The 13,226-nt window shown below is 41.3% G+C and overlaps 1 protein-coding gene across 1 annotated transcript in view; it reads left to right on the top strand.

Moving 5' to 3' along the window:
• LOC122813820 (zinc-binding protein A33-like) overlaps window positions 1-12,867 on the top strand; it is a 66,617-nt gene extending 53,750 nt beyond the window's left edge. The window contains exon 6 of the mRNA XM_044086347.1: window positions 12,160-12,867. Within this exon, the coding sequence (XP_043942282.1) occupies window positions 12,160-12,701 (542 nt within the window). The 3' untranslated portion in view covers window positions 12,702-12,867. The remainder of the gene's footprint in view (window positions 1-12,159) is intronic.
• Window positions 12,868-13,226: the final 359 nt, after the last annotated feature.

Genomic DNA, 13,226 nt, shown 5'->3' with positions numbered 1-13,226 from the left:
TGAGCCGGCTGCAAGTGCAGAGTTAAAATTCCTTTATTGGAAAACGGCCTTCCTTTTAGCAATCACTTCAGCAAGAAGGGTATCTGAATTACAGGCCCTTATGGCAGTGGAGCCTTTCATCATCTTTCATGCAGACTGGGTGTCCCTCAGGACCAATCCCTCCTTCATGCACAAGGTGGTATCCAGTGTGGCTCTTAACCAGTCCATTCATTTGACAACCTTCTTTTCTAACCCACAGAACAAAGGGGAACGGATACTGCACTCCTTAGATGTGCACAGACAACTTAGATTTTACTTGGACAGGACTAAACCTCAAAGGAGATCTGAACAACTACTGGTGGCATTTGCTGCAGGGGCAGAGGGGAATGCTATTTCAAAGCAAACCATTTCTAAATGGATAGGCCATTGCATTCATTTATGCTATAAGCACCATAGAAAACCTATCCCACAGGGGATTAGACCCCATTCAACCAGGGCTGCATCTACCTCTACAGCCTTTCTCAGGGGTGTCCCTACCAGGGACATCCTAGAAGCTGCTACCTGGAGTTCTCTACATACTTTCACCAAGCATTACCATTTGCCAATTTTCTCTAAATCCAGAGCTGACTTTGCCACTGCAGTCTTGCAGGGCCTTATAGCTGGTCCTAATGCTATCTAAATTCCTCCTCCCATCTTTAGCTGTAGGAATCTACCCAAATGTGATGACTGCAGCAGTGAAACATGAGGAGCATAGTACAGTTGTGTACACTTGCCATAAATGTAGATGTTTGAGTGTATTCACTGTTGCAGTCCTGGTTACCCTCCCTCCAGCCCCCTGACTTCTTTTGGCTATACCTCTACTCTCCTTTACTATGCTTAAAAGCTTTTTGGTGTATTTGCTTTTTTGTTGGAGGTATACCATTGTGTATGTCTATATATATATATATATATATATATATATATATATATATATATATATATATATATATATATATATATATATATAATTGCTTCCCATTAGGGGGGCACCTGACATCTAGGGCAAAAAAAACCTGCTGTAATGGTGTCGGCTGCATGCTTTATACCCCTGACTACCTGACGTCACAGAAGATGAGACAACAACCGATGCAGGACCCAAGACTTTGATAATCAGGTCGACTGAGGGCTACTGCAAGCATATAACCCAAATGTAATGACTGCAACAGTGAATACACTCAAACATCTACATTTATGGTAAGTGTACATGACTACTTTTTTGTATTGTCTTTGAAAGAGAGGTAATTACTAGGCTTGAGATGTGGAAGTGTTTTATTGCTTTATGACTTCCAGCAGCTGCATAGCTCCAAGCAAAAGCCTTTGTTTATGTATTTCCACAGGTAAATGCTAAATGCTACCTCAATGGTTGTTTTTGAGACTGGGAACTGAAGTCAGATGACAAGAAATTATGTAATTCTGCAAATATCCCAGCAATAATATTTGATATTAATTTAAGAAGTCCCTGGGAGAGAGAGGCTGAGCATTTTGTATTTGTCTTTGACCTGATGCTATCAGCTGGGAAAACTCACTCACCATATCTTTATTGCCTGGCTCTGTATTTAAGTTAACTAGGGTACAATAATTTCTCTTAGATACAGTTAGGAATACAGTGAAATATAGCTTAGATGTTTTCTGCATTTATTTGAGACTGTCCTGCAATGTTGTTTTAAATATTTCCTGTGATTTTGAACTCTGAAGTTACTGTGATGATTTGCTGAGTATTTTCTTGTTCTTTTATTATTTATTATTAAATATATTTAAACCGACAGTATCATTGTGGCTGATATTTGTGAGACATATTTAAGCTCTTAGGGTACTTGCATATCTGTTTGGTGACACTGCAGGCTACTCCTAATAGCCTTGCTCTTGGTCTAACTACCACTTGGATTAAAAGTAACAATACACAGCAAGATTGGACACCCTTTGTTAAGGGACTTAACATAGCTGTTAAGAGTTGGCTGATGGCAGTGATAACTACCTTATAGTCTGCACAGAAGAGGGCATTGCTAGTAAACCTGTGCCAGTCTTTCCCAGGTGTGTGTGTGTTTGTATATAAATCAAATCTCAAAGAGTGTGTGTGTGTGTCAGTTACTTGGGCAGGGACACAAAGTACTGGTTAGGTGGAGGTCTTGGCTTGGTCACTCAGTTGAGATCTCAACTCTATAAATGATTGGCTTCAACAACTGGCTAAGCTTCTGGCGTCTGTCATTCTAAGGGGATCCAGTATCTGTCTGCCTGGGATGACATGATCGACAGACCACAATGCTTTGCCAGAGATGGCCTGCACCTGTCACCCTTGGGATGGCTAAGGCTCTTGCCACCCCTGTAGTGCCTTTTTTTAGGCACGGTTCAGATGACAAATTCACCACCTTAATAGGTACAAGCAAGCAAAATCTGAGGGTAATGCTACTCAATGCTAGAAGTTCAGACCTCAAAATGCATTCACTCGAGGCACTCCTTAAAATGGAGAACATCGACATCTGTCCAGTGACAGAGACCTGATTCAAGGCTCCAGAGAGCACCTCTGTATTACCAAGCTATAATTCATACCACACCTTTCGGCCACCTAACCTGGACCGAAACACTAAAGGTGGAGGCGTGTCCATATTCATTAAGGATATCCACACCTCCAGGCTAGTTGCTCAGCATAATGCATCTGAGATTATCCAAGTGCAACTAACTCTGGGCAAGACCGGAATCCAAATTGTAACTTGCTACAGATCCCCCACCAAGCCCCAGGATTCCCACTCCTCATTTCTTGATACACTGGAAAATATTAGGCTACAACCCAACACCCTACTAATGGGAGATTTCAACTACCCCACCATTAACTGGGAAAGCTACTCATGTACCAACTCTTTTCCTCAGCGTTTTCTGGAATTCATAAATTTCTGATGCCTTGGATCACCTTATCTACACCCCTACCAGGGTCAGCAGTATCTTAGACCTGGTCTTTACCAACATGGGTAACCGGTGATCCTCGTTGGTCAGATCAGACCACAAGCTAATCACCCTAGACATCCACATCCTACCCCCACCACCCCATTAGGGAAACTACTGTAAAAAATTTCTCCAAAGCCAACTTCACGCTTCTTAAGACAGAAGTGGCAAACTTCATGACACCCATGCAGACGAACAATAGAGGTACGACTGCTGAATCCTACACAAATGCACTTTATAAGCACTTACATGAGTGCATGGATCGTGCTATCCCTAACAGAACCAAGATGCTGGCCTCCAAAAAAGGAAGCCAATCTGGTGGTTCCCTGCCATAAACAAACTCTACAACAGAAGAAAGAAACTGTTGCAAAAAAGAGTAAAATCCCATGATTGGAGGAACTCAATGGTCAGCCTCAGTAAGAAGCTGAGATCCCTCATAAAATCCTCCAAAGCTAGTTATGAAAACAAAATTGCCACTGATTCTAAAGACAACCACAAAGCATTCTATAGCTATGTCAAGAGTCTCAATGACAACACTCAGATCTGCTCTGAGTTACAGCACAATGGCACTAAATATACAGAACCAACTGATATTGCCAACATCCTGGCAGATAGGTTCGGTGTTAACTTTACTCCCCTCTCACCCCCTAAAGGGCCCATCGCTATACCAGAAGATTGCAAAGTTACTGTAATCACAGCTGGACAAGTAAAAACCACACTCTCCAAAGCCAAGAACACAGCATCCATGGGACCTGACAACATTCCAGGCTGCGTTCTGCACGAACTGCAGAATGAACTGGCACCCCATCTAAGCACCATGTTCAATCATAGCCTCACCTCAGGCTTTGTGCCCACTGAATGGTGCACAGTGACGGTTATCCCACTCCACAAAGGGGGAGCCACCATGAACCCCAGGAACTACCGCCCCATTAGCCTAATGAGCCTGGTCTGCAAGGCCATGGAATGTATCGTCACGGATCTTATAAACAAAGACATTGGTAATCTCCAGACTCTGGACCCCACCCAGTTCGGGTTTGTAAAAGGCAGATCATGTCTCCTAAACATGATAGGCTTCTTTGAAGCAGTCACCAAAGCCATAGAAAAGGGTTAGGTGGTTCACACAGCCTGTCTGGTTCTCGCCAAGGCTTTTGACACCATCCCCCACTCTGGAATTATAGATAAACTCACTAAACTAGGTGTAAATCCCTATGTCACAAGATGGGTTGCCAACTGGCTCACTGACAGAACCCAAAGTGTGAAGGTAGCAGACTCCAAATCCAACTTCAGACCAATGACAAGTGGAGTACCACAGGGTTCAGTTCTGGGTCCTGTCCTGTTTGGTATCTACTTTTCTGAAGTACAGGCTAACACAGAAGGTCTTTGGCTAATGAAGTTTGCAGATGACTGCAAGCTAGGAGCCATAATCAAAACTCCTAATGATGTGGACATCCTACAAAAAGGCCTCATGGAGACAAACGCCTGGTGTCAAAGCCACGGCTTCAAGCTCAATGCCAAAAAGTGCATTGTCATCCCCTGTGGTAAAAACTCTGTACCCGTGAGCTACCACATAGGTGGTAGTCTACTTAACACCAAAAGTGTGATAAGAGACCTTGGGACATAAGTGGACAGTAGTCTCTCCTTTGATAATCACATCACCACAGTAGTCAGGAAATCCTGTTACGTGGCACACCTCATCACAAAAGTTTTCTCATCCAGGAAAACAGAGGTCATTGTTCCCCTCTACTCCTCACTCATTAGACCCATTGTAGAGTACAATGCCCCTTTTGGTATGTACTTCACAAGACATCTACAACAACTGGAAAGGCTGCAGAAATACCTCACAAAGAGAATTACTGGCCTCAAACAGATGCTGTATGCAGATCGTCTCAAAAAACTCCAGCTTTACTCCATCGCATATCACCTACCCAAAGGTGATCTTTGCCTAACATACAAAGCTATGTCAGACCCAGAGCTGTTGGACATGCTCCACTTAAAGAAATCCCAATCCCTCTGAGCTACATGCTCTAGGGACCTAAACCTTGTCACCACAATAAACAGAACATGCTGGAGGGATAGAGTTCTGTCCCAGAGACTTCCCATACTCTTGAACAAACTACCTATCTATATCAAATAAAGCTCCTCATTAGCACTCTTCAAGAAAAATCTTGATGATTGGATGAGGAAATAGGAAATTCACCCCTGGGATCACCTCTGTGGCTCTGCTCGACACAGGCACAGGAAAATAATTTTCTTGGGTGACGAAAGCCAGGGTACCTTTTTGGCTAGGCTTATATAGGCCCTAGGGCCAATAGCCTAGTACCTACCTATGAACCTATAGCTGGCCAGTGGGGAGTCTTACTGGGGATCTGGAGAAAGAGGGAGAAACCAGCCCCAAACTGACTGTGGTCTCTGTGTGCTCTTAAGGGAAATTGCACTTTACTGTGTGTGTACTTGTCATCCTCCCAGTGTATATGTTCCCCCACTGTTGCCAGTGTTGAGGATTGAGGTTCCATGATTACTGGGTGAGTGCTGCGGTGTCACAACACCTATGAACCTATGTCATGTGTAGTGTATATAAATGGAAAAATGTTAATATGGTTTGTTTTGTTGTCTGCTAATGTAGTTTGTCTGTGCCTTAAGGGATAATCTAATAAAGGTGCTAAAATAAGTAAATAAAAGTTTATTTTTAAAGCTTAGTTTGGGGCAGCTAAAATTTATTTTTATTTTATTTATTTTTACATTTGTTTTCCGGGAAAGTCCAGCTGGACATGTGCCCTTTTTCAGTGGAGGCCCGGGGAGAAAAGCTCCAAGTAATACATTAGCATAAAAATCAGACGAGTATTATATATGCATTATATCAACAAAACCTTTGTTGGTATTACATCTGTAAAAAAAAAAAAGCTGCACAAGTATAATTTGCAATACATACAATAAATTTGTTCATATTTGTTATCATGGAGGTACATCTAGCTAATATTAGTTTAGAGAAAGGTCATATTGAGATATGCAGTCTTTTGAAATGTTGAAATTTGTGGTTTCTTTTCTACAGCTACCATCTTTGCCATGAGCTACGTACAGTCTTGCCTCAGCTGCTTTACTAATTAGTTTAGGTTTGGACTGAACACATACCCATGGCAGGGATTCTTACTTTGTCCCCAACCTATACATCCTATAGTCTTATTCCAATTCTACTAGACTAGTATTTCTGCTTCTCACAATTTCTTTCCAGCATTTCTGTCACTTATATTGATTACCCTGCATTAGCAGCATTGATGAAGTAGGTAATGTACTTATAAGCCTTGTGCTCATGGTTATCTGAGCTTATGAGAGACCGAGTCCCTGCAGTAAAGTACTTTTACATAACGAAACTACAATATGACAATTCTCACAGCTCTTTCTCTTGCAAGGGTTTATAATCTGTTTCTATTTGAATGTCTTTCCATAGATATTTTTGGAATTTCTCTGTCCATATGCTGCTTTCTATCTGTTATTTTTCTGTATGAGGCTAAGAGTTCTAGGGTGTCACAAGCAGAAACTCTTGAGAATGAGCATTACCTTCTCAAATGATGTTAGCTCTGTCTGTGAACTTATTTAAAAAAAAACACTGGCATGTCCTTACATGTGATGATAGAAACAAAATTATGTCAGGTGAGGTTCCTAAATATTTTTAAGAACAATGTTTGTCTTTTCGGCTTTTCCCAGTTAGGGGTCGCCACAGCGGAACTCCGGTCCGCTAATGATTGGCAGTCGATTTTTATGGTGCCGAGTTGCTAGCCTGACGCCCAACATTCAGCGAAGGCATGCCCATTCACGCATGTCTTTCGGAGGCCACTCGACCGCGAGGAGGACATGCAGACTCCACACAGAAGGCACTCCAGCCGAGAATCGAACAGGAGAACCTCTTGCTGTGAGGCAATAAGAACAATACTTCTTTATAAAAATGTGGTGCTATAAACCTGTTCAGAAGAACCAAGGATTACTAATAGAATAGGAACATATCCTTGTAGAGACTGTAATATGTGTCAGTTTATTGAAACTACTGATAGATTTGAACATCCTGAGACTAAGCAGGTTTATAAAGTCAATTTCTTTGCAAATTTTAAGAGCTGTAATCTTGTTTATTTAGCTAACTGCACTGTTTGTAAAAGTTTATAAGTTGGTAAAACTAACAGAGCTTTGAAAGACCATGTATGTGAACACATCTATGATGTGTCTAGGAAAGATAAAAGAAATGCACTGTCAAAACATATTTTAGTTACTGGAAGTACTCATAAGTTTCAGTTTATTGTGCTACAACTTTTTAATGTCAGCATTACAGATGGTGATAATTAAAACTAAAACAGAGTGTATTGAAACTAAATGGATTTTAGAATTACAAGGTGACAGAGGGAAGGGTTTAAATGATTCTATTCCTTTAAGACCACTGCTTAGGTCACGTGACCTTAAGAGGTAGACCTGAAACTGTGTGTATTTAAGAAGCATTCTATGCCTGTTTTATTATATCTGAAGAAGCACCTGGATAGGTGTGAAAGCGTTGGTCTTTTTCTTGAATGTTTTTAACATTTTTTATGCTGTTTTATTAAACTTTGGAAGTGCTACTTCATTGAATCAGCTGTGTTATCTGGTTATTCTTCTACATGTATTTCCTCCTCTCATGGATTCAGAGCCCAATACAAGATGCAAAAGCAAACTGGCATTATGTGATTATTTATCTATTTGTTCAGTGTTTATAAAGTGTGCACTATACCAATCAATTTTACATCCTGGTGTTCTCTCGTCTGATGCAGATCTGTATATTGTGAAGCTAGAGAAAAGCAAAGCCACAGAGAATAGCAGATGCATACTGTATAGGAGAGGCCATGCTGAAACCAGTGCAGGTTATGTGGTGCAGTGAATGTTCTGTTCATCCTGTGCATTGTGTAGTAATACAAAACTGTCACTTGGATTAAGTATAATCATTTACTTAGGTGATGCAGACACACCAAACTAAGCCAGGAAGCAAACACACAATGAACTAGGTAAAATATGCACACATGATGTAGTACATTGGTTGTGTGTCTGTCCATGAGGTGTGCTACACAGTCATTAGGAGACATCCAGTAGATTATGCTCATCAGTGTTCCATGAGATGTCTTCTGGGATGTTCCACTGAGTATCCCCCGTGAGGTGTTCTACTGGGCCTTCTGTTACCAGAAATTACACTGTGAAATGTAGGGATGCTCTAGTACAACACAGAAGATGGCAATTGTTTAGACATCACACTATATGATGCTCCATTTTGGGAGTGGCATGCAACTGTGCAGCACAATGATGCAGAACCATGGGTCTGGCCATTTAGATGGGGTGGCAGGACTCCTAGCTGTAGATGCAGACAATGCACCTTGTCTTTCTCCATCCTCTGCAGATGCATGATCTCATCCATCCATGTTTGCTCCTGCCAAGTCTGTCAGGTCTGGTGTTGTGTGACACCATTCTGAGGGTGCAGCGACTAGAGGACGTGCTGGTCATGAATGGCACCATGAAGCTCACCTAGTCAAAACAGTACTGCTTAGCACCTTAGTGCATGATGCAGATCATGGTGGTCAGCCCCTGGATGGCAGGAGACTGAGTGTGGGTGATCACTTCCTCCCTGTCATTTGCATGATCTACAATGACCATTGCACATCTGCATATATGCTGTAGAATCAACCCTTGATAGTAACTCAAGATTGCAGTTGTACAGGAAGTGTACCCATGTTAAATCTCAACATTGCAGTTGTACAGGAAGTGCACCCATGTCAGATCTCAAGATTGCAGTTGGACAGGAAGTCTACCCATGTCAAATGCAGCACTGATACCCAGTTCTGTATGTTCCCTTACATAGGAACCGTGGTTCAAAGATGCAGCTAATACAAGGTCATATTAATTTTTCACACATCTGTCATAGTTCCACTGCCCTGCGACTGCATAGAAAGTGCTCCCACATTCTGTATTTGCCCAGCCACATGTATTGTGTCCGCACTGTCAGTGGGTGGTGTCAGCATATGGACAGCATCATCAGACAATTCAGTAGTGCCAAATTAATTATATGCCAGAAGTCCTGGATATTGGAATATACATCAACATCCCCAGCCACAGTGTGACATGTTAAATAATAACGTTAACAGTACCTGAAATTATGTCACCCCAAGTAAATGTGTTCATAGGGTCATACTAGGCCAAGTACCCTAAAGGGCCATTTTAAGCCTAGCCAATTACCCCATGTGAGAATCAAACCCTGGACCTTCTGTCTGCAAGGTAAACACCTTAACCATTATGCCAATCTCCCACCTTGTGATGAATGCAAGGCCAAAAATAATATATACTATACAGTTTCCAGTGCCTGCTTAGGTAAGATGAACACTCAACTTGTAGTCTTGAAGTACCATGTAAAAAAGCACCGGGTGCAGGATAAAGGAGAAAAATACTGGACACAGCTGCACTAAATACATCTTTTTAAAGTGGTAAGTGCAGCCCTTTCAAGACTGATCACCGTGGGAAGTCTGAGGCCTCAGTCCCCCAACTCAGCATCAAAACCACCATCTGACCATTACAGTGATACAAGAAAGCTTTGGGGTCTTTGTGCTTCTTAACTGATGGCCTACCCCACCTGTGGTATTCCATGCTGCACTGATGTCCTCTAACCCCAGCACACTGGCCCTCTTCCACCTGTAACATTCCTTGCTGCATTAATATCCCTATGCCTTTTTTAGAGGCATGGTCAGTCATGTCAGTGATGTTGCAGAAGCAGTGCATGATAGTCCTGCCATAGTGACCAACTGCATATTTGGTCACCTCTCCCACCAACCACATAGAGATCAGACTCCCTTACAGCAGGATGTCATTTTCTGCAGCAATAACATTTTCTTGCTGCTGGGTTCTTGCCACTTGCCATTGTACAACCTTCAAAACATAAGAGACAGAAGGCACAGCTCAGCACACTGTTTGATACATGGAATTATGCAACAGAATGAAACCATCTCATTTCTCCTTTTCCTACTATGAATATTATGAACCAGTTTAAATGTTTCACTAACTGAACAACACACATACAGGTACAGATATTGACAATAATAAGATTCACAGGAAAGGCATGAATATTCTACAGCATAGTTTAGCACTGGTCTGGCAATGTAACAGAAGTCATATTCTGCACTCTTGCTCTAGTCATATCAGAACGGTGTGATAATAGCACAGTATGGTAGAAACCAAAGTAGTTAGGCATAGAATGAAGTCATCTGTGAGAATGGAGGCATGTAGCCTTCTATCACTTCTATGCAAATACCTGGATAGCAGTCCAACACAAATACCCTTTTTTGTATACTTTTATACAGACATGTCCCACTCATATGTAATCTGGATCATCTGACTTGAATTTGTCTGAATTCATTAATAGTTAACAGCACATGTAAGGTGTTCCAGAGTTGCAGATATCCATGCTGGCATGGTTTGCATAGCCTACATCTTATCATTTTTGTGTACCATGTAGTACTTCAGGAAACATTCAGTGGGGTGTTCAAAGTATTGTTTCATAATAACTAGCACAGCAGCACTAATAGCACTCGCATCAGCTGTATGCTCCTAACAGAGCACTTGGTAGTATCACATGTGAACTAGCCACTGTTTTGATTAGCACGCCTAGGAACACCAAAGTGTGAATATGGAAGTTACACTTTGCAACATTTGCACAAAAAGTGCACCACTATGTGGTGCAAAAAGGAAATGACCTTATATTATCTTCACAGAGATTATAAGGATTGGTTCCTGCCGGTCTGTGAAGTATCCTTTAAGAAAATCATTACATAGGACAGTTTAACTTCAAATTTATCATCTATGCTACAAATAATCTACTCTGACTAGCAGCAAATGCAATAGATATGATGATTTAACGAGTATAGCTGTGTCAGTGGGAGGAGCTGGTCACACAAGACAGACCAACTATGTCTAGTAAGCATAACAATTTATATGCTACACTTTCTAGTAACTTTAATGTTCATACAGGCCATATCCTATCAGTACAGCATGCTCATCTGACAAGTCGTTGTGAAAGCTGCTGGTTATTGTTTGGACATTTGTGTTTGGGCTGTTGCTGGATACATGCAGTGACCCATGTATCACGACACATATGTGCATCTCTGAGGGTACTGCATGTGTACAACTTTAGCTGGTCATACTGATACTGCAATGGTGGGTGAAGCCATTTTGTACATGTGCTCCATGGCGTACACAGCACATGTTCCATTAATTTCTTTACTGTATACAGACATTGGTAACGTGGTGGCACCTATATGAACAGTTTTCACTGATACCCTTGAAAGCAGCAGAGGAGGCCTTTATATAGTTCAGTCTATAAGCTTAGAATATAGTTCCTATAAGCATGTGGGAACTAGGAAGTGTAAATCTTATGGCCATATAGTTATGATCTAGTTTCATTTATAGGACATGCAGGCTTAGCAGAGGACACTAAGGCCCATAGATGGGCAGAAAACCGGCAGCTGTCAGGTCTTTGTGGTAAGTGGTCCTTTTGTTACTCATATCTCATGTTACTGTCTGTGGTACATTTTCGCAGCTATCTTCCCACTGTGTCAACCCACTGCAAACACAACAGAATGACCACTGTGGCCATGCTACACAGATGCCTTGCAAAACAAGGAAACAGCAACATGAAGGCCAGAACGTTCTTACCCCATTCCACAACATCTATTGCAGTCTCAGGCCTTGTACAAGTGAACCTTCTTTTTGTCCACCTGGTAGAGAAGATTGTAGACAGGCTGCTCCTTCTGGAAGGGCAATGAAAGCCACTGACCACCAAGCAGAGACTGACAGCTTGCACAAAGTCCTGCTAACCAATTAAGTTTCAGCCTGCACCCTGACATATAAACCCACCTCTGTAAATAAGCTTAAAATGTTTTTTTTTTATTTTTTTTTTATTTTGATAGCTATGTTTGTTGTTGTTCCTAAGTAAATTTAGTTGGATTATACAGACTTGTCTGCATTGCATTACATCATTTTCTTAGTCAGCATATCTGCATGCATTTGTGCATAGAGTATATGAATGATACAGTAGTGCCATGTGTCATGTGCATGGCTGCTTTATTCATAATGGTAAATAATTATGTGGTTATTTATCTATTTGTTTATTGTTTATAAAATGTGAGCTATATTAATCAAGTTTATGTTTTGCAGTTCTGTCATCTCTGAAACTAGATCCAGATACAGCTCACCCGGAACTTATTGTGTCTGAAGACCAGGCCAGTGTGAGACACAGTGGCAAAAAGCAACAACTGCCTGACAACCCTGCGAGGTTTACTAAGTATCTGTATGTGATGGCATCTGAGGGATTCACATCAGGGAAGTACTGCTGGGAGGTGGGGGTCAGTAATAAGACTGCTTGGTGCTTGGGTGTGGCCACAGAGTCCTGCAACAGGAAAGGAAATATTTACGCCCAGCCACTTAATGGATTCTGGACTCTGTGGTTGCAGAATAATGAATACTTTGCTTGTGAAACCTCATATGTCGTACTAAACATCTGTGGGAATCCCCAGAAGATCAGAGTCTTTCTGGAGTATGAAGAAGGGAAGGTTTCATTTTATGATGCAGATAACCTTTTGCCAATTTACACCTTCACAAGCACCTTCACTGAGAAACTGTACCCCATTTTCAATCCTTTGAGACAAACAGATGGCAAGAATGCATATCCAATGAAATTATGTCAACAGAAATTGTAATCAAGATTATGAACAATAATTTCCAGTGCGTGACTTAGCACAACTTGGCTATTACAGCTGTGGGTATATTTGTTTACATTTGTACCCTAACCATGTGTGTATTTAAAAACAATCAGACTTTCATCATCTAATTAATGTTCACGTAAATAAAGACAGTAACAAACCATATGAATCAGCATTTATGTGTAGGGCTTTTAATCAAAAACACTTTATATTTCCTATGTATTAATTTGGATGGTTTCCTAGAAAACAAAGTAGCATGATCCTTACAGCATCACAGTGCCTACAAATGACATCAGTACTGGTTTTATGCATTGTTCTTATTTTTTTATTCTTTTAAGGGACAAAGGACAGGCATCAGACATTTAGGTTCATAGGTTGGTACTAAGTTATCGACCCTAGGGCCTATACAAGTCTAGCTATAACAATTCCCTGGGTATTTCTTCCCACAGTATTTACTTCCCTGGACCCCTGTCTAGCAGGGCGACTGATGTGATCCCCGGGGTGAACTTCCTATCTCTAATC

This window comes from Protopterus annectens, chromosome 10.part0 (genome assembly GCF_019279795.1).
Source record: "Protopterus annectens isolate FY-2018-M chromosome 10.part0, PAN1.0, whole genome shotgun sequence".
Classification (NCBI taxonomy): domain Eukaryota; kingdom Metazoa; phylum Chordata; order Ceratodontiformes; family Protopteridae; genus Protopterus; species Protopterus annectens.
This window is presented reverse-complemented; position numbering and strand designations above follow the sequence as displayed.